General features: G+C 41.2%; 1 protein-coding gene across 1 annotated transcript in view; it reads left to right on the top strand.

The window, feature by feature from the left end:
• Positions 1-369: 369 nt before the first annotated feature.
• Positions 370-25971, top strand: part of TTC7A (tetratricopeptide repeat domain 7A) — a 170066-nt gene continuing 144464 nt past the window's right edge. Inside the window, exons 1-5 of the mRNA XM_021552353.2 lie at positions 370-562; positions 2951-3114; positions 4671-4839; positions 21146-21276; positions 23426-23547. Coding sequence (XP_021408028.1) covers positions 403-562; positions 2951-3114; positions 4671-4839; positions 21146-21276; positions 23426-23547 — 746 coding nt within the window. The 5' untranslated portion in view covers positions 370-402. The remainder of the gene's footprint in view (positions 563-2950; positions 3115-4670; positions 4840-21145; positions 21277-23425; positions 23548-25971) is intronic.

The raw sequence follows: 25971 nt of genomic DNA, 5'->3' as shown, positions 1-25971 counted from the left end.
CCCGCAGCAAACCTCGGTCCCGGGCAGCCGGGGGGGCTTTTGGCCCGTTCCGCACGCACCGCCCGGTGTGTGCCGGAGTTGCTGCTGAGGGGGCGGTGGCCGTGGGGCGGTGGGGAACAGCCCAGTCTCGCCCAGGAGCGGAACGAGGGGCCACACCCGCGGTGCCGGGACAGCGGCCGCTGCCGCAGGACGCGCCCCCGTGCTCGGGCAGCAGCAGAGAGGCGTCAGGGAGTGGCGGCCATGGCGGAAGCGCCGTCCCCGAGCGCAGCCCTCGGGCAGGACGAGCCGGCCGCCCCCGCCGCCCAGCACCCGGCGGCTCCGCAGCCCCGGCGGCCGAGCTGGGGAGGCGCCGCCGGGGACTCCCCGCGGGCCGGGGCGGGGCGCGCCTGTGCCGGCGCTAAGATGGCGGCCAAGGGCTCGCACTCGCACGTGAAGCTGGAGGCGGAGATCGAGCGGTGCCGCGCGGAGGGGCACTGGGGGCGGCTCCGCCACCTCGCGCAGCAGCTGCTGCCGCCGCGGCCCCCGCGCAAGGCCAAGGCGGCGAGGGGCGCGCAGGACGCGGGTAAGCGGCGGCGGGGGGCGGGCGGGGCGGCCGCCGGTACCGACCCGCCCGGGCGTGCGGCGGGGCCGGCTGCTCGCTCCGCCGCCCGGTCGCGGCAGCCCCGCGCCGCTGGGCTGGCGTGGGCGGGGGCTGCGGCCGCCCCGCTGGCGGAGCGTCGTTTGCCGGCCCGTGGCCGCGTCCCGGCTCCGCAGCGGGAGCGAAGGAGGGATGCCCGGGGGAGGCGGCGGGAGCTCGGGGAGATCGCGCTGCGCTTCCTCTCGGTGTCAGCGCTGCCGCCCCGCCGCTGGTGGCGGCTGCCCGGCCCCATCCCGCCCTGCGTGCGGCCGGCCCGCTCGAAAGGTCTCACAGCTCCTCGTGCCCTGCTGGTTCCCTCTTGCCCCCTGCCCAGCGCTGTTCTGGGTGGGTGCCCCTGTGGTACCTCTCTCCATCTCCGAGGGACACTGCTTTACTTAAAGGCTTTCATGTGTAAAACAGGTTTCGTGAATAGCAAGTATGTTAGTATTTTTTCCCTGTTACAACACACTGATTTGCTGCCGTTTTTCTTTTTTTTTTTTTTTTTTTAATCTTTTGTAACGAGTGAGGCAGCATAACTCACTCCGAGGTCAGCAAGTAAGTTGTGTTCTGATCCTACCCGCGGGAGTGGTAGAAAGGTTCTGCCACTGAAGCCAGAAGAGCTACTTCTGGGAATAGACCCCCTTCTTTAGAGGGCTGTGTCCAGAATGTGGCCCTAGCGTTGAAGCTTTCTGGGGTGCCTTAAACTTCACAATGGGACCCGTGATGGGGGGGAGATGTTGGTAGTTTAATACATGTTTATTTTTTGAGGTTTTCCTAGTGTTTACATGATGCAGATTGAACCCTGTGCTGAGAATCATACGGCCAACCTTTGAACTTTAGTCAGGTTTCAGCTGTGTTTTCCCAGGTGCAGAGATCACCATGAACTTTGGGGGCATTAGTTGAAGAGTTCACAGTAGTTTCTTCCCCTGTAATTAAGAGGTATAACAACAGTATAATTGCCGTAAAAACATGATTTGTTAATTTGCTGCTATGTCATCATAACTTGCTAGTAATGAAAGAGTAACGCTTTGTTACTTCTACAGAGCTTCTTTCAGCAGGTTTTGTGCTTCTAAAAATGATTGTGTTTGGATGGGATTTTTTTCAACAGTGCTATTTGCTTTGTGAGGTTGTATATATTTATTTATTAATTGTCTACGATCTTGCCTAATTCTTTAAGTTTGATTAAGAGATTAATGACTACCTGAAAGCACTTTAGTGTGTAGAAATGGTTGCATGCAAGTTTGGTGGGAATATACTTGAGCACTTAACACTTCCCATTTTATGTACCTGTACTTTGTTTAGTTGCAGACTTGCAAATGAGCAGGAAGAGCTATGCTCATAATTTGATATGTAGCTGAACACTTAGGCCACAACAACAAAAAAATCTAAACCACCACACAGTTACTATATACTGTATGTGGTGGTGTATAGGTAGAAAGTGGGCTTAAGGTGTCTCCTGGAGTGAAAATACAGAAATAGGTACACTACTGTGTTTCACTCATTCTCAAATTTCAGACTTTGAAAGATGGAGTATATATGAAATGTAGGGCTGGGCTCTTTGGTATTCAAAGGTTTCCTTACCTGGCTTAACCTGCTAGTCTGCTGATGGAGGTAATGTTATGAACGAAGGAACTGCAGAAATGGGTCTGTCATGTGAGAACTCTGAGTACTCTGGCAGATGAAACTTTTTTTTTCAGCACGATTGCCACACTGCATGATGGTTCATGCTGTATCCATTGCTGCTACCTGTGAAGAGAGTCACTTCTGTGGAACTGTAAACAGGCATGGATTTTAATGTAGAAAGAGTTTTACGTGGCATGTTAATTATGGGAGAGGATCAGTTCTTGTGTGTCTTTAGTAATGGATGTGCAGAATCTGCATAATTTATCTTTTTAATTTTTGTCCTGTATACTTTCAGGAAAATTGTTAAAGTTTTTGATGCTTCTCTGTAGTCTAAAGCATTCATACCATGCTAGTACCTTTGTAAATAAAAAGCATCCACTGAAATGTTTGCAAAGTTTGTCCTTATACTTTTGAAAGTGAGTTTTGTGATGAAAATTCTTAACTGTTTTATTGGTGACAATAAAGAAGGAATGGTGCTGCCAAAATTAAAGGATTTAGGAGGGAAAATCTTCAAGGTACAACAAAGTGTTGTTTCATTTTTCCATACAAAAAATACTGTTTCCACTAGATAAAAGTGGATGAGTTCTTCCTCATCCCCTGATTTGAGTTTGTTGTCAGTTTCGGAGGTGTGTTGTTTTGCTTTTGTAATTCTGTTTACCATCAAAATGGCAGTAAACAATGTTTCTTGTTGGTTGGTGTGTGTGCTTTCAGAGGACCATGGGAGTTTGCTGCTTGCAGAGGCTCTGCTGGAAGAATGTTTAAAGGAAAATTTTGCCAAACTAAAGGACTCCATTCCGCTGTCGGAGAAGAGTGAGCCCAAACTGAGCGAAGCTAAACAGTATCTGACCAATATCTTAAGCAGAGGGAAACTAAGAGTAAGTGGGCTCTATCATCATAACTCCTGCCAACTGGATACTTCTTTAATATGACTATTAGTCTGTTACAAGGTGTGGGGGTGTGGGTGTTGCCTGTTTGTGTCCATGGATATACAGTGCTGTATTGTAGGTGATAGATACTAAGAGACTGATAATTCCTCTAGGCAGGATTTTATGTTGTGAGACTTGCCTTTCATGCGCAAAGAAAATATGTTTTACAAGAGTATATCCCTTTTTTTTTTTTAATTGGAATGAAGCAAGATGAATACTTAGAATTGCTCTCAGGTGGTGGGGTGTGGCCACATAAGGGTGCTGTCAGGTCAGAACAGCAGAGTGGCCTCCTGCTGCTCCAGATCTGATGGAATTTTGCACAAGTGGTAGCTCCTGATGGGAGAAAAATGTGCCACAAGCTGCTGTCAGGAGCTTAGGGTTGTGTTGGGAGGACTACAGCCTTGCACTGCCTCCAGTGTCTATTAGAAAAGTAATGCTTTTATTTTGTTTTGTGATCTGGGTGTGTGGCTGGTAACTGCTAGTCGACTCAGTTGCAGAGCTTCAAGAGGGTTTTAATACTCTGCCTTGATGGCTGCTGCTGCATTGGTGTCCTTTGACACACAGTTGCATAACTGTGTTCAGATGTAAATGAATTACAACAGCCTGTTGTAGACTCCTATTGCTTTTGTCTTGAAATTGCCAGGCTAGTTTAGTTAGTTTGGAAATGTATATTGTGCTTTTACCATGTTAATTTCCAGTGAGCAAGGTCAGCCTATTTAGAGCATAAGATGAAGGGAGTAAGGAAGAGGAGGGTCTGTCCAGCCCTCTTTCTTTATAGTTAAGTCCCTTTCTTTATAGTTTAATAGTCAGAATTATTGAATTCTTCCAATTCCCTGTGTTTAGTTTGGCTGCATGAATTGGCATTACTGTTTTCTTAGCTAGTGGTGACTTAGCTACTGATATAGTATTGCCCCTCTGTTGATTCCATGTGTTAAAAAATGGGTATGAAGGCTTATGAATCTTTTCATGCTTTCCAGAGAGTCTGAACAGATGTGTTTTATTGAGGTTCTGTTACATATGTTTTCAATCCTTAAACGAAACAAATCTTAGGAATAGCAGGTGTGCCTTCTGTTTTTTTCACTGTTGTATGAAAATTCTCTGACAACTAAAGAAAATTTGAGACTTTTCTCACTCTTTAATTAACTATACAGAGGAGAGGGGAGCACTTGTCTAAAAAGTGATGTTTACTGTCTAGTTTATGTGCAGGGGTTTTTCTTTGTGTGTGTAGGTAATTCTGATAGTGCCAGCCTTTTATGCACTCTTTGTGGCTGGTGAATCAATAGGGCAGGTCAGCTGAGACCAAAGAGTTGGCTTACAAACTGTATTTCAAAACTGAGATCCAAAGTGGTTGCCTGACCTTCATTGGCTGCTGCTCTCATGAGCTTAGCCTTTGCAGTTGTGAGAGGAAAGCATTCTGAACCTGCCTAATTTGCTGTGGAATGCCTCATTCTTCCTGTCTGGTATTTCACCCTATAAACATTTTTTCTCTTACTGCTTCATTTCAGCCGAAGTATATGACAGAAGCTATGCTGATCCTAGGAAAGCTTCATTATGTGGAGGGATGCTACAGAGATGCCATCAGCATGTATGCAAAAGCAGGAATTGATGACCTTTCAACCAAAGATGAGCCTCTGTACGTGCTGCGCTTGATAACTGAAGCCTTTGTTATTAAAGGTAAAGGACCATGTATATATATTTGAAATATGCTGGTTTTAGGTGGAAGCTGTTTCTCCAAATGGTTTGGTTGGAGCAGGATTAGGGCAAAGATGTATGCTGTAGAAGATCCTACATGGTGTGGTCTATGTAGTTTCAAACTTAAAGGCATTATGGAGTCTTAGTCCATGGTTTTTAAACTTGGCTGGCTTGTAAAGAAAAGCTTGAAATTGGAAATCTTGTGATCAGTCTTGGCTGTAAATATGCTTGAGCTTGTGTGTCCCTTTTGGGAAAATCTAAATCAAGCCCTTAGCTGAACTGGGGCCTATCCTTTGGGTTAGAAAGAGTTCATTTACTTGTAAGTTTCAGTGATTTCTGTGAATTAAAAAACAACAATGTCTCTAAGTTTTAAACTTTGGACTAATAGAATATGTGCTTTCTAAGCAGGTAGTGTATTTTTGCAATGCATGTCACACAGTATCAGACCTTATGTACAAACAGGAATCTCTCCTCCCCCTTGTAACTATAGGCATTGCACTATTTGAGAGATTCTAATTAAAACTGCCTCTGTGGGTAGTGAAATTGCATTTCCTTTTTGAGTGGGGGAAAGGAAGACCCTTGTCAATTTTTGACTTGGGGGGAGAAAAAGATCAGTAATCTTTTCCTTCATTTGCTTTCAGTTCCTTTATAAATGTTGCTCAAGTACTGCTACCTATCTACTGCTTTCTACTCTTTTCAGCATGTCCACCAGCTAATTAGGTGAATGAGAACTCTGATGATCAGATACCTTCAACTGGTATGTAAAAGAGTGAAACCAAATCCACCCAAAATACTGTTTGACTGGGCTGCTAGTATTACTGATAATAATTTGAGTCATTCTGCTTTTTTTGAAACCCTGTTTGTGCTGCTTTGCTTGCTTTGATTTTTGTTTCCTGTGGTACTGATTGAATCTGCTTTGTTAATGAGCTTTTGTGGAGCAGAACTAATGTACTTGTACCTCACACTGACACTTGCATGGCACAGAGGAGTGGGCAGTTGCCAGTGCATTCTCAGCAGTGCATTTGAGAGCAACTCTTGGTGCACTCCAGAGTCTGAAGGATATGCACTGTCCTTTCTGGGAACCAGATATAACCCTTGGTGAGATGTGAGTGTAATGATAATGTGTGTGTGGAAACTGATGGAATAATCCTGTTGTTATAAGACCCCTTGTATTGTGTTGATTACCTAACTTAGATATGAAGATGTTGGAGGCATTTGCATCAGGGTATCAGAAAAAGTTTTTGGTTTCTTTCCCCATGTGGTTTAACATGGAATGTAAATATTGTGTTACTGCTGTACACCATACGGAGTCTCTGCCATTGCAGAGAAACCTGAGTGCTGTTACAGTTCCTCAGTCTTTATCCTCCATGATGATTATTTTCATATTAGCTAAGATATCAAGAGTGTAGTAAACCACTCAGTATTCTACCAAAGATACTGGCAGAAAAAAGTCCTGCAGAGTGGAGCTTGTCCAGCTGAGTTTGGAGAGGGCACTCACTGCTAGGATCACTGTTCCTCATGCCATGTTTCCTCAGCCACTCTTATGTTAGCACTTTGTGCAGGTAGCTATGGCAATAGCAGTGTAGACTTTAATTTTCATTTTAAAATGTGTGTCCAGGCTGTTTCTGCAGGGCAAGTAACAATATGGAGTTGTTGAATTTAAAATTCATTGATACTTTATGCCGTAGATTTTTCTTATTCCCCTTTTTTATTTGGAAGCTCTCCAGAAATTGTTAATTCATACTACATTACTGCCTTTGATTGAACTGATGGTTGTTTATGCAATATGAAGCCTTCTTTAAAGACGCTCTTTAACGTTGCTTGTACTAAAATTTTTGCAGGGACCCTTTAGGCAAATATCCAGAAAAGCCTCAGTCCTTGTCTTTTTCAAGGCAGAAGTTAGGTTCCCCACTCAATTTCTCATTCACCTTTTCAGAAATGGGAGAAAGCTTAATAGAATATCCCTGTTTATCCAGCATGAGTTAAAAGCAGCAGAACTTTGTATCACCTCATAGTGTGAAATTGGAACTGCCTCAGTTTTGTGTAGGTAATACTGCTGAGTTATGCCTGCAGAACAACAGCATAGATTCTCAAGCACTCAAGATTAGGCTGGAAAGGTCATGGAACAAAGAACAGATAAAAGGCATATTTTTTTTATATTGACACCTATCCTGTTAATGTTGGAAATTAAAAAAAGCATAACAAGAAACAGGTGGGATACAGTGGGAGGAGCTGTGCTGATAAAACCAGTTATGGAAATCCAGCAAAAACAAGTTTCCTTCCTTAGAGCACCTTTTAACCTCTGCAAAACCGAAGGTGGATGTTGAATTAAATCTCTGGAGGTCCACAGCATGTAGTAGGTTCATATCATGGTAAGAGGCAGTATGGATTTGTACCCTTATGTTTGGATTGAAGAAGTTGAGCAGAGAAAAAATTTTTTTCGTGCCTTCTCACTAAACTTCCACACAAGATGAGCATCAAGAAGTAAACTTTGAAGTTCTTTATCAGTATGAGGGCTTGTGCAATTGACAAGTCCCAGGAGAAATGGCAGAGAGCAAGATTCTCCAGTGTCTCATCTGACTGCTGCTTCCTGTTCTGTTTCTAAATCCCTGCATTGTGAGGAGACAAGTTTTGTGGGTGCTGTGAGTGGAGCTCTGACAATTGTTTGTTTGATTTTTTATTATGACTAATTTTAAACTCTATGGTTAGTTAATAGGTGGTTGGTTTGTACTTGTCTCCTTCCTCCCCATTCTCCATGAAGTCAATCCCTCCTTAAAATTTTAGTTCTGCTCAGTTCATATTACTGCTGGTAATCTCTGATGCAAGCCGCTCTGTGTTGCATAAAACAGTATTGAGTAAGTAAACTTTGCTTCTAATTCAGTTGGGACACACTGTGGCTTTGTTACCTGGTGGTGTCTATTTGAAACAGCAAGCAAAAAAGTCTTCTGAACAAAATGTGTAGATGTTAGAACCCACTCTGCTTGTGCTTGCTGCAGAAACTCTGCAGATATTGCTCTTTGAAAGAGTAACTCTTCCTGGTAGTAGTTTAGGCTACTACCTAACCCTTACAAAGCACTGGGTAGCTCTAGCCAGGGCTTTCAGCATACCTGAGCTCCAAGAAAGGCTTCTCTGATGTGGCAATGTTTGCTGTGCTGCTGAGAGCAGGCTGTTATCAGCCTGGGGGATGGAGAGTCAGGCAGGGCTCCTGTGTTGTGTGGGTCCTGACTTTGTAATGACTGAGAAGGGCTTTAGCTTGTGGTCAGGGATGTGTCAGAGCTGCTGCAAGGTGAGTCAGCCCTGTGCTGATGGCTGTGTCTGTCAGGCCAGGCACTGGACTTCCTCTACCTGGTGTGGGGTAGCCTAGAGATAGCTATTTATCTATTGCTGCCTATATTTGTGCAGCAATGCCATAGGATTGCACATAGTATCTGGTTTCTAAATGGATTTCTAGGGAGTTAAAGCTTTAAAAGTCCCACTGCCTGTTTTTCTCCTTTTCTCCCAGTCCATCCTATAATTTTTGTAATCTAGTCATTTTTGTGTTATTATTGGCCATTTGGCAACTCAGGGTGGGTTTAATTTGTGCAGCTTCAGGCTGACCTCTCTGTAGAGTCAGAAGTTGGCTGTTCTGGGGTGATTCCTCAGCTCTTCAAATGGCATCTGACACAGTTTGTGAGTCGTGGTGTACAATACAGCCTCTTCTCTGGTGACTGTGAGAGAAGACTGCAGACTAAGTTTAAGTTTATCTTTTTAATTTTCTTTCTAGGTGGTTTTGTTCTTTAGATTTTGAGGTTTTTTTAACTTTAGAAAAGACATCTATTTTGTCAAAAGGCTGCAATGGGAGCTTGGTCTTCTAAGATCTTTGGAAAGATGTGGAAAGAGAGCAAGGTCATAATGTGCCTGTAAGAAGCCTTGGTAATTGTCTGTGTTTTATTGTAACAAATCCAACCAAATCCAAACCATATCTACAAGGAAATGAGACTGTTAGTGCAGTGGTTCAGAGCTATCTGTATTTTGTTCTTGGACCCATTTTAGTAATTTAAAAATGCTTAAGATCTGTGGTGTGACACTTGAGAAAAACCAAAGATAAAATCTTGAGACAAACATTGCTGGATTGAGCCACTGAATTTTGGAGCTCTCCTAAGATCTGTGAGTCATATTTCTGAAAGCAAAACCTTGACACTGCCACATATGGGTTTGTCCTGAGTTCAATAATGATAAACAGACTGCATAGCAGGTTCCAGATAGACTGGAACCTGCTTCCAGTGTCCTGGGTTCAGCACATCTTGTTTTGAGTTATTTTGTGTTGGTTCAGTCCTAGAACAAATTGCTGAGCCTACTTGTGTTCCTGTTTCTCTTGTGGTTGTATCTTTTTAAAATTCAATGGTAGTGAGATCTGTATACTTTGAATTATATTGTTCTGCTTTCTGCCCATGTGAAATGATTGTCTTGGGTTTCTAATACTGGAAGTGGTTGTTTGGAGATTCTGGTGGTGTTCTAAAAGGAGAATATTGATATCACACAGAGATAAACAGAAAACCTGATGTTTTACTAAGCAGGTTTGAAAACTGGTTTGCTTGGTTTTAATCATGGTTTTAAATTGACCAAGTGAAGCCTCAAAATTTGAATAAACTGTTTTAAACTTCTTAGTGATTCTTCTCTTAATTAATTTCTTATTTTGTTGGCTTGTACTACTGTTAAAAGCAGTAGGTTTGCATACAGTAAATGCAGTCTTGGTATTAAAGTTCATTCTAGCTAATCAGAGGATTTATCACACACTTGTTTATATGCTTAATTGGAGTCTTTAATTTTGACATTTGCTTGTGTGTCATCCATTTTTGTAATACAGTTTTCTACATGATTAATAATTTCCTAGATGAGATTTGTATTCAGTTGCTTTTGTTTGAAAATTAGAGTAAAATGTAGAGCTTTATTGCAAAGCTGTGTTCTGGTAAATCTACTTTTCCCTCCTCACTAAAGAATTTGATTAAGAATTTTCAGTTTAATAAATGAATTTATTTAACTCAGTGTTTCTGATAAGCTGATAAATTTCTTGTCATATGTACATTTTTTTTAAATTCATAGATTAAAATGGAAAAAATAAGCTTTTCTGTTAATTACAATTTCATTCATTGTTGGTTCATTGAACTAAGTAATATAATGGAAAGGGAGAAAGGTAAGGTTTGTGGGTTTGGTTTGGGATGTTTGTTTTGTTGTGGTTTTGTTTTTTTTTTTGGGGGGAGGGGGGGATTTTTTTGTCCTCTTTGCAAAAGAACGCCTCTATTTTAAAGACTATTCCATGCTTCATCAAACTCTTATTTCAGATCCTAAGCTACTAACTTTTCTAGTTCAGTTCTTCACTAAATGCTGCCAATCCCATGGTGCAAGGATGTATTCCACTTAAGTAACATTGGGTTATTGTGTGTTATTGTCTTAACTTAAGCAGCCTTACTTTTAATTAGAGTTTTGTGTTAGATTCTCTGGAATGAGATTTTTGTTCACTTAATTTTTGGTAAGTGGGATCATAGTATCATAGATCAAACTGTGGAGTGTTCTGGAATACAGACTGTGTGGAATGATTTTGAGTACCAGTAGTTTGAACAATTTCAAATACAGAACAATTGAGTTTAGAAACATCATATAGTTTTGTAGGGTCATTATTTCATAAGCTTATTTTGAAAGTCACTTTACACTTCTAACTTCTTTTTCTCACAAGTATTTTAATTTAGGTCACGTTTTATAACTCTCTTGATGGACTGAAGATGCAGTTTCTGAGTCTGTCCCTTGTTTCAGAGGGCCTAGCACTTTTCAGGATGTCTTCTTTTTGCAGACAGTGTTTGGAATATTGTTGTATGCCAAAGACCCCCTCTCAGTGGTTATACATACTCTTGTGCTTGGGATTTTTACTACAAGATAATTTTAAAGAGTTTTTGAAGTTCCTTAAGAAAAATCTGCTGCAATGCCTAAAAAGAGATGGTGTGTGTATATCTTACTATGTAAGAACATACCTTGTCCACTGAGACAAGGGTAGAAAATGGGTTAATGGAAGGTTGATTACATTTTTCCCATGATCAGCTAAATAGTTTGCTTTATATTCTCTCTAAGCACTAATGGAGAAAGTGAAAACATGTTGTAATCACCCATGTCAGGGTAAAGATGATCCATTTCTGTATTGCTGTTTAGGAGCTACGTGGCTACAAGGAAAGTACTCGAATCTGCGAGTGGTAAAAGCAGAGAGAACTCGGATCTTCCTCGCCTCCTTCCAGCACAGCTGACCCCAACCTCCCTAGAAACTGAGTTTTCATCCTGCCTGCATTGCTTTTCCTGTCTGACCTGAGGGCAGTGTGCTTGGATGTACCCGTTTAGCAGAAATGGGCAGCAGGTTGTAAGGTGCAGGGGGAAAAAATCTTGAGCCTGAATTCCCTCCCTGTTTTTTGCCATTAATTTCAGTGTCAAGTATCATGTCACTTAGACACTGGTGACATTATGGCACATGTACCATGAGCTTTTACTCAAAAGTCTAAATCTTCTATACTTTAATGATCCCATTTAAACCAGAAGTGTTGTTACCTTAATGTGTTCTGACTTCCCAGGGGTCCCAATTCACGACTGTCTGGAACCTGCCCACCTTGGAAGTGCTAATGCTGACTGAGGCCACTTTAGTTCATTGAAGTGTTGAGAAAGGTATCTAGAACCTTGCTAAAGACAACACCACTGTTCTTCATTTGCCTTGGGAAAGCTTGCTGATCATGAAGAGCCAGCATTATACTGGGCACTAAGTTGAGATGAGAAGAGCATAGGTTTGGGTGGTAGTTCAGGGGAAAGTTACCTAAAAATTTGATTTAACTTTTTTCCATATACAGATGTAGCTTTTCAGTGATGGGCTTCATGAGGATGATGAACAGTTGCCAGCATGCAACTGTTAACCTACATGCTGCTTTTGAGATGATATATTTTTCTTGTAGTTCTCTCTATTACCTAACTGCTGCAACTCCTTGGTGAGGTTAATTTTGTCAGTAATTCCAGCTGCTGATGTGACTAAGTAGAACTTAATGGGACACAGTAGAAGAGTAGAATTTGTGGTGTTTTTTTGGTTTTTTTTTGGGGGGGGGGGGTTTTGGGTGATTTTTTTGGTGGTGCTGGTGGGGTTTTTTTTTTGTGTGTGTATGGTTTTTTTGGGTTTTTTATGTGTTTTGTTTGGATTTTTTTAAAGGTCTGGCAGGGGCAGGGCACAAATTCCTTTGTTGGAATCCTCTCATGAATACAAAAGATGGAGATTTGCCTCTCTGAGAACTGAGATCTGTGGGAGATGGGTTCCTCTTAAACAGAACTAAATAATAAAATTAGTTTCCTTGCGGGGCCTTTAGAAAAATTGAGTCCCAGCCAAAAGGATGTATGAAACAAAGGACATTAAAATTAAAATAAGACAGTTTGTTGGCAGAACTTTTCACTTTTGCTTGGCAAAAGATGCATCTTTTAAATATTAATCCACATAAGAGGGAGAGAGTTTTTTGTATACCTGGTATGCACTTCAAAGGGCTGGTTTTCACAATTCTGACAGCAAGACAGGAAGCATGCTGTTAATTCATGCTGGTATCAGAGTAGCTGTCTGATAGGCAAAACCCCCACTTTGTAGATGTTGATGTCTTGATAAAAGGACCTAGTATTTGTATGTTTTATTTGGGGTTTCAGAAAAGCATTTTTAAGAGTCTGGAATTGCCCTTACATTATGACAATGATTTTGAACATATTGCATGCTGGTGAATTGTGTTCCTTTGTGCCACTGCTTTCCTGCTTGGATGTGAAAAAGTTGCCAAGCCCAACCTTGGTGTTCTTGATGCACTTAGGCTTTTCTGTTGTGCTCCGTGAGCTTTTCTCTGCTGTTGGATCAGATGGTTTACTGTTCTAGAAGTAGTTTGCACTTCTAGCACAGTCAGCTATGACAAATGCAGCATGAATGTTTACTTCAGACTTTCAAGGAGTTAGATGCAGGCCACTAAATGCAGATGACTGAAATTTGGGAAGTGGAAAAAGGGAATACTTTCTGGTTCCTTTTGTTAATGTGACTTGGTTTCTGCAATGGTAAAGTTTAGTTATTCTGCTCCCACACGCAGTTGCAGGTGGTGATTGTGCACATACATAAAACCTTCTCCACCTTCTGCACTATGACTTAGTTGTCTAAAGCTGTGGGGTTAGCAGCACCAGAAGGTGGAAGAGTATTTGCCCATGCTTTTCTGAGGAAATAGAGCAATGTTTGTAGGGTTAAATGAAACAACTACATTTAATTTCACTAGAAAGGAGCAAATACAAGCAATACTCGCAGATGGCCTAAGCTAGAGGTGGCTTTTAGGTGGCTGTGATGGCAGTGATGTGTGAATACAGCTGGGGCTGTGTTGTGTACCATGGTATGTGTCCAGTGGCTACGGGAAGGTTTCCAGGTGGTGGTTTGCCCTGGAGTAAGCTTCAAATGTATCTGACTTCTAAGTGACAAGGCAGCAAGTCCTTGCATGTTCTGTCCATTCTAGTAACAAAGTAGGATTGTCTTGAGTGCTTGATACAAATCAGCATAGTAAAATATGAATTGCCCTTCTGCTCCCCAAATACACATAGAATCATTCAGATTGGAAAAGACCTGCAAGATTATGAAATGCAACCATTAACCCAGCACTGCCAAATCCAGTAATAAACCATGTCCCTACAGGTACACATCTTTGAAATACCTCCAGAGATGATGACTCCTGGGCAGCCTGTTCCAATGCCTGACTGCTCTTTAAGTGAATAAATTTTTCCTCATACCCAATTGAGCCCTGTCCTGGTGCAACTTGAGGCCATTTTCTCTTGTTCTGTTGCTCAGTATGTTGTAGAAGAGACTCACCCCCACCTTGCTATGCTCTCCTTTCAGGTAATTGTAGAGAGCTTAGCTTTTTCTCCAGGCTAAGCATCCTCAGCTGCTCCTCATAGAACTTGTGCTTCTGATCCTTCACCAGCTGTGTTGCCCTTCTCTGACCATGCTCCAGCAGCTCAAGGTCTTTCTTGTAGTGAGGTGCCAAAAATTTGAACACAGGATTCTGGAGCTAGTCTGATTCAGTGACTCTGCAGCTAGAAGAGAAATTTCTTGCTGGTGATTCTGCTTAACTGTAGTGCAGATGAACTCAAGCTGAATAAGTTCTAGTACTTGGTCATCAGTACCATCTCCTCTCCCTTGAGCCCTTTCAACTTAGCTTTTTTTCTCTTGTGCTTCTTTCTGTTAGACCAGGGAAAAAGAGTAATTTCTGCCATGACAGTTCATGGATGTATGTGGATGGTGTTGACAAAGTCTTTAGATGTGGGGCTGTAAGAGATTGCTGATCACCCCTGTGTTTGCTGTGCCTCAGAGCATTGCTCCAGTAGATGTATCTTGATGTCACAGAATGGAGGTGGCCTCTTATACCAAGACAATCAAGATGTTATAGCAATGGTCCTCAAAGTAGTGCCCCAGGGGTTGAGCAAGATTATCTACTCTGTTGCAGAACAAAAGTACTATAAATTATTATTTTCTTTAAAAATCCACCAGCAAAAAAAAAAAAAAACAAAACCAAAAAAACCCAAAAAACTCACATTGAAATTAACCTTTAGTATTTAATTGAGAGTGGTTTCCTGACTTAGTCTGTATGCCAGAAGGTCTTGTGTAATGTAGAGTCTACAAAAGTGTCTTACAAAACAGGATGTTTCACACTGTAGAAGGGCATCCTCACTAGTTCATTCAATTTCATATGTTTCAGCTCACTTGTGCCTACTTAAGTGGATTTGTGTAGTATATTGTCTAGTTTTAATTAAACTAGCCCTTATGAAATAGATATGTAGCTTAAAGAGAAACAGTCCCTCAAAAACCTGTGGATTTCAGGTAATACTAGAAATAGGAGCACAAGTGAATGGTAAGAATGTCAGAGCTTGTATTATTAGCATGAGCTTTTCAATCAAGTAAAAACAGTGACAGTTGGATTGGATCTAATCATTGAAGTCCAATGACACTCAAGTACTTAAATTTTTAGAAGCCTCTCTTGAGCTTTCTTATGTAAAAGCAAAATATCAAAAAAAATACCATTGGGGAAACACTTATTCTTCCTGCTGTGGAAAAATGGCAGAAGTAATATGAAAAAAACTATGTGGCAGCAAACTAAAATGCTTTCCTTTGAAAGAGACACAGAAGACATTGCCAAAGACTTGAAAAAACAGGTATTAGACGAAATGGGGCAGTGTGGGAGGCTTGATATGTAGTAGCATGGAAGTATAAATGTTTCTAACATGTCTCATCTTAAGGAAATTGCCGTTTTGGTTCAATAATGAAATACATTAAGAACTACTTAGGAAGACAGTTCAGTCCAGAAATGCACAAAGTGCTGTAGGATGGCATCAGAGAGGTTAGCTTTAGAAACACAAGACTTTTAAATAAAATCTAGTTTGTAATGAGATGGGGAATGACTATGAAAATCTGTACACACCACAGCTCAGTGGTTATTTCATGGCAAAATGGTTAAAATAGTTGTCAAACTTAAAGGCGAATTACTGCCTTTTTGCTTTTACAAAAAGTCAAGTGTTCTGAATTTGCAGGTAGCTGTCAGTAGCATGTTATCTAGCAGGTATTTTTGAAAAAATAAAGACATAAATATGTAGTAGTTTGTGAACGTATGTAACTATATGCATATGTTGAAGTATGCATGGTAAATTTTTTTTCCTTAATATGATCAAGGAATTTTGGAGACCATTGTATTATAGATTAAGGCAAAGATTAAAAGATATGCCATGGAGGTGAAGAACAGCCAGTTGAGCAGGTGTGGATATGCTCCAAAGAATTAGTGTCTGTGGATTGAGGTTGCTGAGTTCTGCTATGCAGAGGGTATGCAGTGTGATGCAGAGCCTATGAAGTATTGATTGAGGGCAGGGGACTGAGGTTGCATCTCAGGGGAGTGCTTGCTGCCTTCTGGCTTCACAGACACTCGATCAAAAAGCTGTTCTAATTTTAGCAATAAACTCGAGCTGTAATTTCAAGTCTAACCAGATAGAGTTGTTGCTTTGAAAATAATTGGGGTAACATTGTTAGCGTTGGTTTATTGCATCTAGTAGGAAAGCAGGGAGTAGGAGGTTGTGAGTTCTGTATTGATGCAACTGAGCAACCTTCACATGTTACTTAAATTTTAAGCTTCATTCACAACTTACAGTTAGAAAGGTCTTCAGATAATTTTATGTGAAGATACTGGAATTTTTTGTCTTTTACCTTTGAGACTTCTGCATGAAAGATACCTCAAGATTGTAACAGATTGCCTGAATTTTAAAATAATCCTGTATAATAGGAAGCAGCAGTCAAAGAAGTACATGCAGCTTTGTTGAACAGAAAACTTGTCTCTTTGTCCCCATCTTTCATGGGCTGCAGTATCAATCAATGTATTCAAAATCAAGGGCTTCTAGGCCTTTCTTCCCCCTCTTCTATTTCCATTGCAAATAAGTCCTGCTGAAAAAAAAATCATAGCTTAGTTGCTGGGGAGAAAAGTGTCTAGACCAGGTTGTGAATTATTTAAACTTCTGTGGATTGTGGCAGAAAAAATGCATGGTGCTGGGTCTTGCCTGTGTCTAACTAATCCCAACTGCTGTTTGTTGAGGTTTGGGCTGTTTTGCTTTCCAAGACACTGTAATGGAATAGGTTAATTGAGGACTGTGCTTGTAAGTTCAAACCTTAGCTGGCAGGGCAAATTGGTTGTAATACCATATCTAGAGTGGTTTGGTTGTGCTTTTGAATTTTGTCTCTGGAAAGTGTTTGGTATTCTGATGAATATTGATTAGTCAGCATGTACGTGTATATGTTTGAAGTCTTAAAAATAATCTTGCTTCAATGCTAATTAATTTCCTAGAGCCACGTTTCTGAAATAGACTGAAGGCCACGTGGTAGAAGTGAAGTGCATCCTCTGCTTGGGGACAGTGACCTGGAATGACCTGGTATTCTCCAGGATGGGCATGTGCACATAGCCAGTTTCCTTGCAGCAGCTGCTGCCATGCAGTATCGTCATACACAGCTTACCTCAAGACAAATGACTTAAATTCCTGTACATAGAGTAAAACTATTGCATGCACTTATCTTAGCATCACACTCTCTTCTGGCCAGGCTGGCCTGTCTGTGTGGCAGAAGCACAAACAGTGGAATCCTGCTCTGCAGATGGGCTGGTGCTGTTGGCAGAGCTGTAAGTTACACACTAAGATGTCTTTTGCTTCAGGTTGCCATAGGTATGTTTAACATGTAGCACTGGGATACAACACATGAGTTTGGTGTGGGTTCTTGCTCTTCATGCCGTTGCTTTTCTTTGATCTCTTCCTCAGCTTGTCAGGTAGCTCTGATGCTCCTGGGTCATGGGATTTTAGCAGCTGCAGGCTAGCACTGTTGGTGAAAGTGATGACCCTGAATTCTTGCACCTATTTCCTGGTTGTCTAAATTGATCCAAGTATAGGAAGGTTGAAATCTGTGTAAAACGGAAAGGAGTGGTGCATTGTTCGTACTTGGAAGGTGAGCTAGTTTATGAATCATAGAAAAGCCAGCTTAGTCTCCTCCCTAGTCCATGTGCAGTCTCCATCTGTGCACTGAGGCTTTCAAGACCAAGCTGGGTAACACCCTGAGCTGGCCCTTCTTTGTGTAGCAAGTCAGACCATGTGCCTTCAAGGATTCCTTCCAGCATGAATATTCATCCCATTTATGTTGCTGAGACTCTGATACCATGTGTCCATGTGCACTTGGATGTTCCAGTTCTGGTAATAATAGCACCTCAGAGCATTGGAGCTATATGATATCAATGTCTTCCCTTGGCAAGGAATGTGAAAATAGATGAAAGTGGAAATACGCCTTCATAAAATTTCCCCTTTCAGATTTCCATATGAGAGCAGTGCATTTCAACTCAAGGAAGAGATTACTTCAGTGGTACATCTTACAGACCTTAAGGATTTGGGTTTTTTCTTACATAAATGCAGCTTAGATTTGGGGGCAGGGAAGAAGGGGCAAAGTGAAGAGCCAGAAGTGAATAATTGGGAGAACTAGACAAGGTGAAGGGAAGCTTTGCCTTTATGCAGGAGAGAAAAGCAGCATTTCTATACGTAGAAAGTTCTTTCTCTGAAGTGGGTAGAATTTGTTCTTTTAAAGAAGGATAATCTGGAAAAAAGATCTCAAAATCTTGAGCCTGGGCCATACTGTATTAGAAAACTGTCTGCAATGTATGATACACTATTACAGTATATAGGTATGTAGCTATTTAAATTTGGGCACCTGATTCATATGAGAAAAATCTTAGTATAGATAAACTTTAAGTTGACATTCTCTTACCACAGCTAATTGTGAAAAATACCTGGGTCCCTTTACCTTAACCAGCTAACAAGAAAGCATGTAGCCTTATGATTTACTTGGAAGGTAATTGTATCTTGGCAATAGCTCTACTTTTCTTGCTAAACCCAGTGTGGAAGTAACATGCACTTTAGTGGTTTCTGACACATTGTAGAAACTGAGTTGAATTTAAATTGTGTGTTGTGCTGCAAAGTCTTTTCTGCACTGGTAACTGGAGAATGGACAAGAGTTAGTGGAATTTGTGCTGGTGAGCTTGTCAAGTCTTACCCAACTGCATCCTAACCAAATCTTATTGTTGGGGCTTTGTACTGTGGGAACTGAATAGGTGGCTGCAAGAGTAGGTAACTTCTTCTGTTCTTCCCCTTGTATACTGGATTTGCAGTCTGCTTGCTCTGATTTTTCTTTTCATTGCATTTCTGTGGTAGGGAAGAATAGCCCTGTTTGGATTCTGTAGAAGATGTTGTACTGGAATGGCATCAGGTCAGTGCATTCAGTAATAGAGAGAACCATGACTAATGTCGCATCATGTGGGTCATTTTTCCTTCCAGCCCTTTACAATTAGTGCAGTGTAGCACAGTATCTGTTTCAGCACACTGTGTATTGCTGGATACTTCCTGTGGCAAGAATCCTTCTGGAGATGCTCCTTCCCCCATCTCTGATCAGCCCCAGCTCTGTTTTTCTGACTTGCATGGATGGGCATGTTTGTTGTCAGTATCTGATGCTGGCAGAGGCTACTTGCTTTCCTCCCCCATGTCAGAGCTTAGAGATAGTAACTCCTTGCAGTGGGCTGTAGCATGTATGTAAATGGTTTTTTATCAGCCTGTTCTATCTGTGTGACATCTCCCACAATAAACGCCCCTGTACAGACTGTGTTAGGATGGCTCTTGCAGTTTGAATAAATGCTGCTTGTATATGAATGTCAGTGGATTGTACTGCATTTTTTTTGCAGGGTCCTCAGCTTACTTTGCACTTAAGGGGAATGGCTCTGAAATGCAAACTTCTTAAAATTTATTTTCACTTAAGGGAATTGCTAGAAATTCAGAGGTAGATAAAACTGAGACAGATGTAAGAAGAATATTTGAAGGTTATTTGTTCTGACTGTAGCACTGGATACTTTTGGTTTATTCTTTTGCTGTAGAGAGAGTTAATGAGCATTTTTTCCCTTCACTCATTACAAAGTTACAGGGTTGGAAAAGGGAAGCTTCAAAATAATAGGAAAACAATCCATGATATCAAGACAGAGACTTCATAGATGAAGTAAAAACAGAATCTGTTATATCTGGATGCTGTACAAGGTGTTTGTCAGAAGGAAGAAGAAAACACATATTGGGCATTAGTTAAAAGCAGCAAAATGATTGTCATCCCTGTCCCACACACCCTGTCAGTTTGAAGTAAATTCAGTCCTCCTGTTTTACTCTGGTCTGTATTTTCAGAGGTGAAAGGTACGAATGTGTGTTGCTCCAAGATACAGATCTTTGAGGGAACACACCGTGTCCTTCTGACCTGGGAGAGGACAGAAGGAGTGGGAAGCCACCTCCTGAGCTTGAACCAGGGAGACCTTTTCCCAACCCACTGGAATAACTGCTTGTGTCTGGCTCAAATGTAAGAGATGAGATAGGGAAACTCCTCGCGGAGTAACCAAGGGGACAGAACAAATGTTGAAGGTTAGAAGTAAACAAAGCTGACTGCCTAGGAACCTCAGGCTCCTCCAGCATGAGGGCCAGACTGTATCATACATCATGGGGAAGCCTGGCTGCCTGTTGCTGCCTCACACCAGGTTGTTGCCAAGACTCCTGGAATGAGCAGACTGAGGTGATGGTTGATGCCTGTGGTGGGTCCTCCCAAATCCATTGCCACATGCTGGAGCAGTTGAAATTACTTCATTGGAGAGCTGTCTGGACAGCTGAATTCTTTTCTTCTTTTGTCAGCTCTGGATCTATGTCAGGAACACTAGAATTTTGTATTGCATCTTACATATTTGTCATTGTTATTAGGGAATGTTCTATATAAAATTCATCAGAAAGCATGTGCTGAACTTTTTGCAACATGTGTTGGGCTACGAGATGTTGGTGCAGTTGTGATTGGTGAAGATCCAAGTTTTCAAGCAGTGATGTCTTGTAGAGATCTAGTGTGGCATAAGAACCTGTACCAATCAGAGTAAAACTGGTATATGGATGTGTAGCCTATCCAGTTAGATCTAAGGATAGGGTGTGATACCAGACAAGGGTCTGATAGCAGAAATTTTTAACATAGGGGCCTGTAGCTGTGCATCTTCAGTTAACACACTCTGTGTTTGTTGGTGGTGTTGGATAATGATACAAGAAAAGTTCAGTAGTACAAAACTGAGTTTTTTCCTTCCTTTGGAAAGGGAGTGATCTTGTGGTTAAGAGTCTCCTGTGCCTTGCCAAGAGCTTGCTGTGTGTCCGTGAGCAATCTGCATGTGGTCAAATTTTCCAAGAGAGGCCTCAGATTTTCCGACTTTGTTTCTGTATAATTTTCCAGTTAGGGATTTTTTTTTTTTTTTTCCCTCAACACTGCTGCTTATTGAAAGCTTCATTTGAAGTAGCAGATGCCTAGAAATTATCAAATTCAGTGCCAGGCTGGCACTGAATTGAAGCACCCAATATCTATAGCTATCGTTGGAAATACAGGCCATAATTTCTCTTTTTGCTGATTCCTACCAGAGGGATTGTGTGTCCTGTCTTCATAAAATATTTGAAAGGCAGGAGTGTGCAGTGGCACTGTGTGTTAGAGCAGCATGACAAAGATGCCTTGCATGTGTAGGACTTGTATTTTCATGGGGGTAGTGTGCTGAAAGTCCTCAAATCAAGAGAAACCACATGTGGAAAAGTCTTATCAGCTGGTAAATTAAGAATAATATGGCCATACTGCTGTTTGTGGGCCTCAGTTAAAGAAGATGTTGCCATTTTGCAGGTTTGTCACTGGAGCGCTCAACCAACTCAATTGCCTCTCGTGCTCGACTGTGTGAAAGGGAGGAGGAAGTCACAGCTTGTTTTGAGAGAGCATGTGTTATTGCCCAGGTATACTTGCAGGACCTTGAGAAGGTAAGAAGAAATGTATTGTAATGTATGTAAGGGTATTGCCTGGTGGCCTGAGTGGAATTTCCAGGGGTTTGACAGCAAAAATAAAAAAATTGAGAAATATCAAGTGATCATAGCAGGGAGTCTGAGAACAAGTTGGAGAAGTGAGGTATCTCAGTAAAATCATTTGCAAAATGGCAGTTTAGCTGGTTTCTGGAGGTCTGGAAAGAAGTTCTGCCTGGGTGAAGCACCAAATACTTCAGATATGCACAAGTTGCATCTCAAGTTTAGCCCTTACTAAAGAGGAACTATGAACTTTGCAGGGCAAGTTCTGATGTGAAGGAACTCGTAACATTTTACATTCCTGCTGTGGAAATGATACTCAGCAGTGGCTATTGAGATCCCTAATGAGCTGAAAGAAATCTTTTTTGGGTCGGCCATAGCTGTTTAATTACCAGTGCTTCACCTTCTCCAGGTGAACCTTGAGGAATCCAGAATATTAGAACCTAGGTCCTCCATCCCTGGAAGTGTTCAAAGCCAGGCCAAGTAGGGCTCTGAGCTGCCTGGTACAGTGGAAGGTGTCCCTGCTCATGGCAGGAGGGTTGAAGCTAGATGATCTTTAAGGTCCCTTCCAAGATGCTGTGATTAGTAGCAAGTAGCTGCTTAGCCAGTGGTTGGTAGGATGGATACTGGGAGCCCTTCATTGAGCCATCAGATAATAGGTGCTGCTGATTTGCTGGGCACATGCAAACTTTGCCAAGCTGACAACATATCACGTGCTTCTATGCCCTTCCTATGCCACACATTATGCTTGACATCAGCAGTACTGATAGCAATGCATTGTTACCTGTCCTGTAACTGAAAGGCCTTTGACCTTCTGAGCAGATATTTCTGCTCTTCCTGGTAGCAAAGCTGTGTTTCTGTTTCAGCTTTTGTTTTTTAATTTCATTGAAGCAGGAAAAAATAAGGTTAGTGCTTATAAAAAAATTAATTAAAAAAGTCAACTGAGAAGAGGCCTGTTCTGTTTCTCTGCAGAAAAAAAATGGAGCAGTCTTTAAATGGAAACTATTACTGTCCTTCCATTGTGGAAGGATGAGTTCCTGCTGGTGCTGGACACTAAATTTTTTTTACTGACAGCTTGGGTCTGCGAAGAAGGAAAAGGATCTGACCTGTAATTCATTCATTTAGACTCATAGAATCAGTAAGGTTGGAAAAGATCTCCTAATTTACTGAGGCCACCTATTAATTCAGCACTACCATTTTGCCACTAAACCATGTTGCCAGGTGCCAACACCATATGCTTTTTGAACATTTCCAAGGATGATGATTCCACTGCTTCCCTGAACAGCTTGTTCCAATGCTGGACCACTCTCTCAGTGAAGAAATATTTCCTTATATTGCAACTTGAGGCCGTTTCCTCTTGTCTTGTCACTTGTTACTTGGAAGCACACCAACCCCCCACCTCTCTACAACCTTCTTTCACATAGTTGTCTCTGGACACAGAGACAAAAATGCAGGATTGATGACAGACACAGTAGAAGTTCATAGTCCTCCTTCAGTCCTAGATGAAAACCCCTGTTTTGGAGAGGCAACTTTCAGCAATGGAAGAGGCTTGTTACCAGTAAGGAAGCAAAACCAAAAAAGATTTGATAGGACAAATAGAGGAAAGGTTAAGATTCTTCCATCAGGACTCCTGATGGCTTGCCAACTCTTAACAAATACTTATGTTATATTGAACTAGATAAACCTACTCAAACATTGTATTGCTCTTTCTGTGCAGTGTGCTGGGTCTTTTTAGCTTGTGTGGTATTTCCCAAGCTATTGGTGTTAATATGTAGCTTTCTGCTTACTTTAATAAACTAAGTAATAATTAAGTAATAATGGAAAGTAATAATGGATGGTGTTTCAAAACACATATTGCATGCAGAATATCTCATGGAAGTCGTTGTATAATTTATTTTAAAATAAATTTTATATATAATTTATATATAACATTTTTGAATAATATTTAATATAATGTTATTACATTCATAACATTTATATAACATTTATAACATTTTTGAATAGCTGATAAATGTAACTTTTAATTGTTGAAGATGTTACTGGCTCACAAGGACCTGGCTAGTTCTGATAGTTGTCTGTATTCCAAGATATTTATTTTTTTCCCTCACAGACCTTAAACAACACACATTCAAGGAGTATCAAGGGCAGTAATGCGACTTACTCTGAGTTTGAACTTTCCTATTTTCTGGAAGCAGCTCTACAGAGTGCCTATGTGACTCAGTTAAAGAAAGGGTAGGTGGATTCAGATATTAATAACCTTAGATAATATCACATGTTTTGTTGCAGATGAAGACTAATTTTTTTATGTTCTGACTTTTGGCTGCTCACCTCAAATCTCCTCAGTGTCCTTCCCTTTCTTCTGTTTGTGCTTATCTGTCTTTCTTAAGAGTCTTAAGTGTCATTTTTCCAGACCTATAAGTAGGGTGGAGTAGAACAATATTCTTGTCTTGGCTCAGCTTTGCTCCCTCTGGAGACAAGGGGAGTTTGTAAAGAGAGAGTGGAGTTTACACTGCTGTGGCCCCTTAAAATTTTCAGCGCCTGGTTTAGAGTTCAGTAAAGTCTTACAAGTAGTTTCTTTCATTTATTTATTTGTTTGTTTGCCTAAGGTCTTAAATATCCCAATCAATGCCCCAAATCTGTGGTTTTTTTACTATGGAAAGTGTATGTGGGAACAGTGCCTCTGAAATACATCTCCCAGTGAACTTCAGAAGGGCAGGAGGAGTTAATATCTGCAAGTCTACAGAGAATTTTATGAGTCTACGGTGAAAAACCACCTCAAGATCAGCAGAAAAGGCACAATGAATGCCCACTTCCAAAGGCCATTGGTGAGGACATGCTGTTTCCTAAACCAGGCTGTGTCTTCAAAATATAATTAACTCTGGTTATCCAATGGAGAGATTTTGTCATATAGGAGAGTGTCTCTTCAGCATGTGTAAACTGTACTTGTAAGACTCTATCCTTCCTTAGTCCTCTTCTTGCACCATATGATCCCGTTTGTTATCCAGGAGTCAGATTCTGGGTTTCTCACTGCAAACTATGTTCACAAATATTTAATTTTGGCTTTTTTTTGCCTTCACCCCCAGCGAAAGATATTTTCTCTCCTTTTCTTCACTTCTTTTCCTACTGAGTAGAATGGAAAAGAAAGCAAAAAAATAGGGAAGATTGAAAAGAAGAAAACTAGGAAAAAAAATCCTAGCAAAAATCAGTTTAAATACTTCTGTAGAAAACTGATACTATTTTTTTATTATGCTGGAGGAGGAGCTTGCTTCTTCTTTAGGGCTTTTTTGCTACCTTTTTATCACCTGAGGATGATCTTAAATGAAACTGTGAATAGCTGCTGTTCTCCATGCATGTAGAGCAAAGCTGTATTTGTAAATACATCCGTGAGATGTGGCTTCAGATCAGCCTTGTTTTAACCTGGAGGCTTACAAAAGCACAAAGCTCAGATGTTGTAAAATGACCCCTGTAGTCAGGCAACTACAAGTTTATGTATAAAGCAAAGTATGAACTTGTAAAGCATAGACTCAGTATCTGCTTGGCATGTGGTTTTCCCAGGTGAGCTGGGGGTTGGCCAGCTGTGGGACAGTATTGTGCTTTCCTAACCTTCTGCCCTTCTCAGGGCAAACAAAAAGCTCAGGTCTTGCCAGTAAGCTCATTAACTATGTCATAAAATAAAGTCCCATTTACAACATATGGTGCTGATGTCCTCCAGGCACCTTTTGAATATAAAACTCATGTTCATTTTATTCAGCAACATTGTAAATTCACTCTTCATCAGTGAGGAGTTCCTTATATCTAGTGGGATATTTTGGGCATTACTGTGGGCCCTGTGTGCTCCCTTTCCATGTTATTTTAACGATAGCCTTAAAAACAAAAACCAAATCCCAGACAAAAACAAACCACAAAAACTCTACAGGAATACAATTTGAAGCAAAATACATATGTGAATTAAGGCATGCTTTGATTATAAGCTGAATTGTTACAATAGCAGCAACATGTTCTCTGTAGCTATCTCCTGATGAAACAGCAATGGAGCTCCTGCAGCTGGGATGGAAGTGGAATCCCACGGGCTCCTTATCTCCTGTAGAGCAGGTGAGAAACATCAGCCAGGATTGGAAAGTCTGCTGGGATAAAAGGAGCCTGGTGGAACTTGGCAACTTGTCCGCCCCTGCAGCTGATATTAATGTGTGGTTTCTGCCACGAGAGGGCATAGGTAGCATTGGGATATATTATGGAAAGGGGAGGGATATGGGAAGAAGCTTTTTAGGATGCTTCATGAGTATAGTAGATTACTCCACCTGATACTGAACAGCTCAAATAAATACTTTTGTTCCCCTTACTGCTTCCAGCATGTTCAGGTAGGAAATAAGCCTTGGATGACAACTGCTCAAGCTGTCAGGGGGTAGGTTCTATCAGGTGGGATGTCCTTCCCCAGTGCTACATGTGTACAAAAGGAATAGTGAGTGTTTTATTCTTGTTTCAACAGGCAGAAGAACTCAGGGATACAAGTGCTGTTGTTATACTTTTGTTCCTGCTGGCAGGATCAGATATGCTCTTCTTAGAGTATAGTCAGGAATGCCCTTTTCTCTTGCAGTCTGCAGTGGAAAGAAGACACCAATATAAAAGAAAGATCCAGTGTCCCCTTCAGGTGTTGAA

Source organism: Lonchura striata, chromosome 3, assembly GCF_046129695.1.
Source record: "Lonchura striata isolate bLonStr1 chromosome 3, bLonStr1.mat, whole genome shotgun sequence".
In the NCBI taxonomy this organism is placed as follows: Eukaryota; Metazoa; Chordata; class Aves; order Passeriformes; family Estrildidae; genus Lonchura; species Lonchura striata.
Note: the sequence above shows the minus strand (reverse complement) of the source record. Positions and strands in the feature narration are given on the sequence as shown.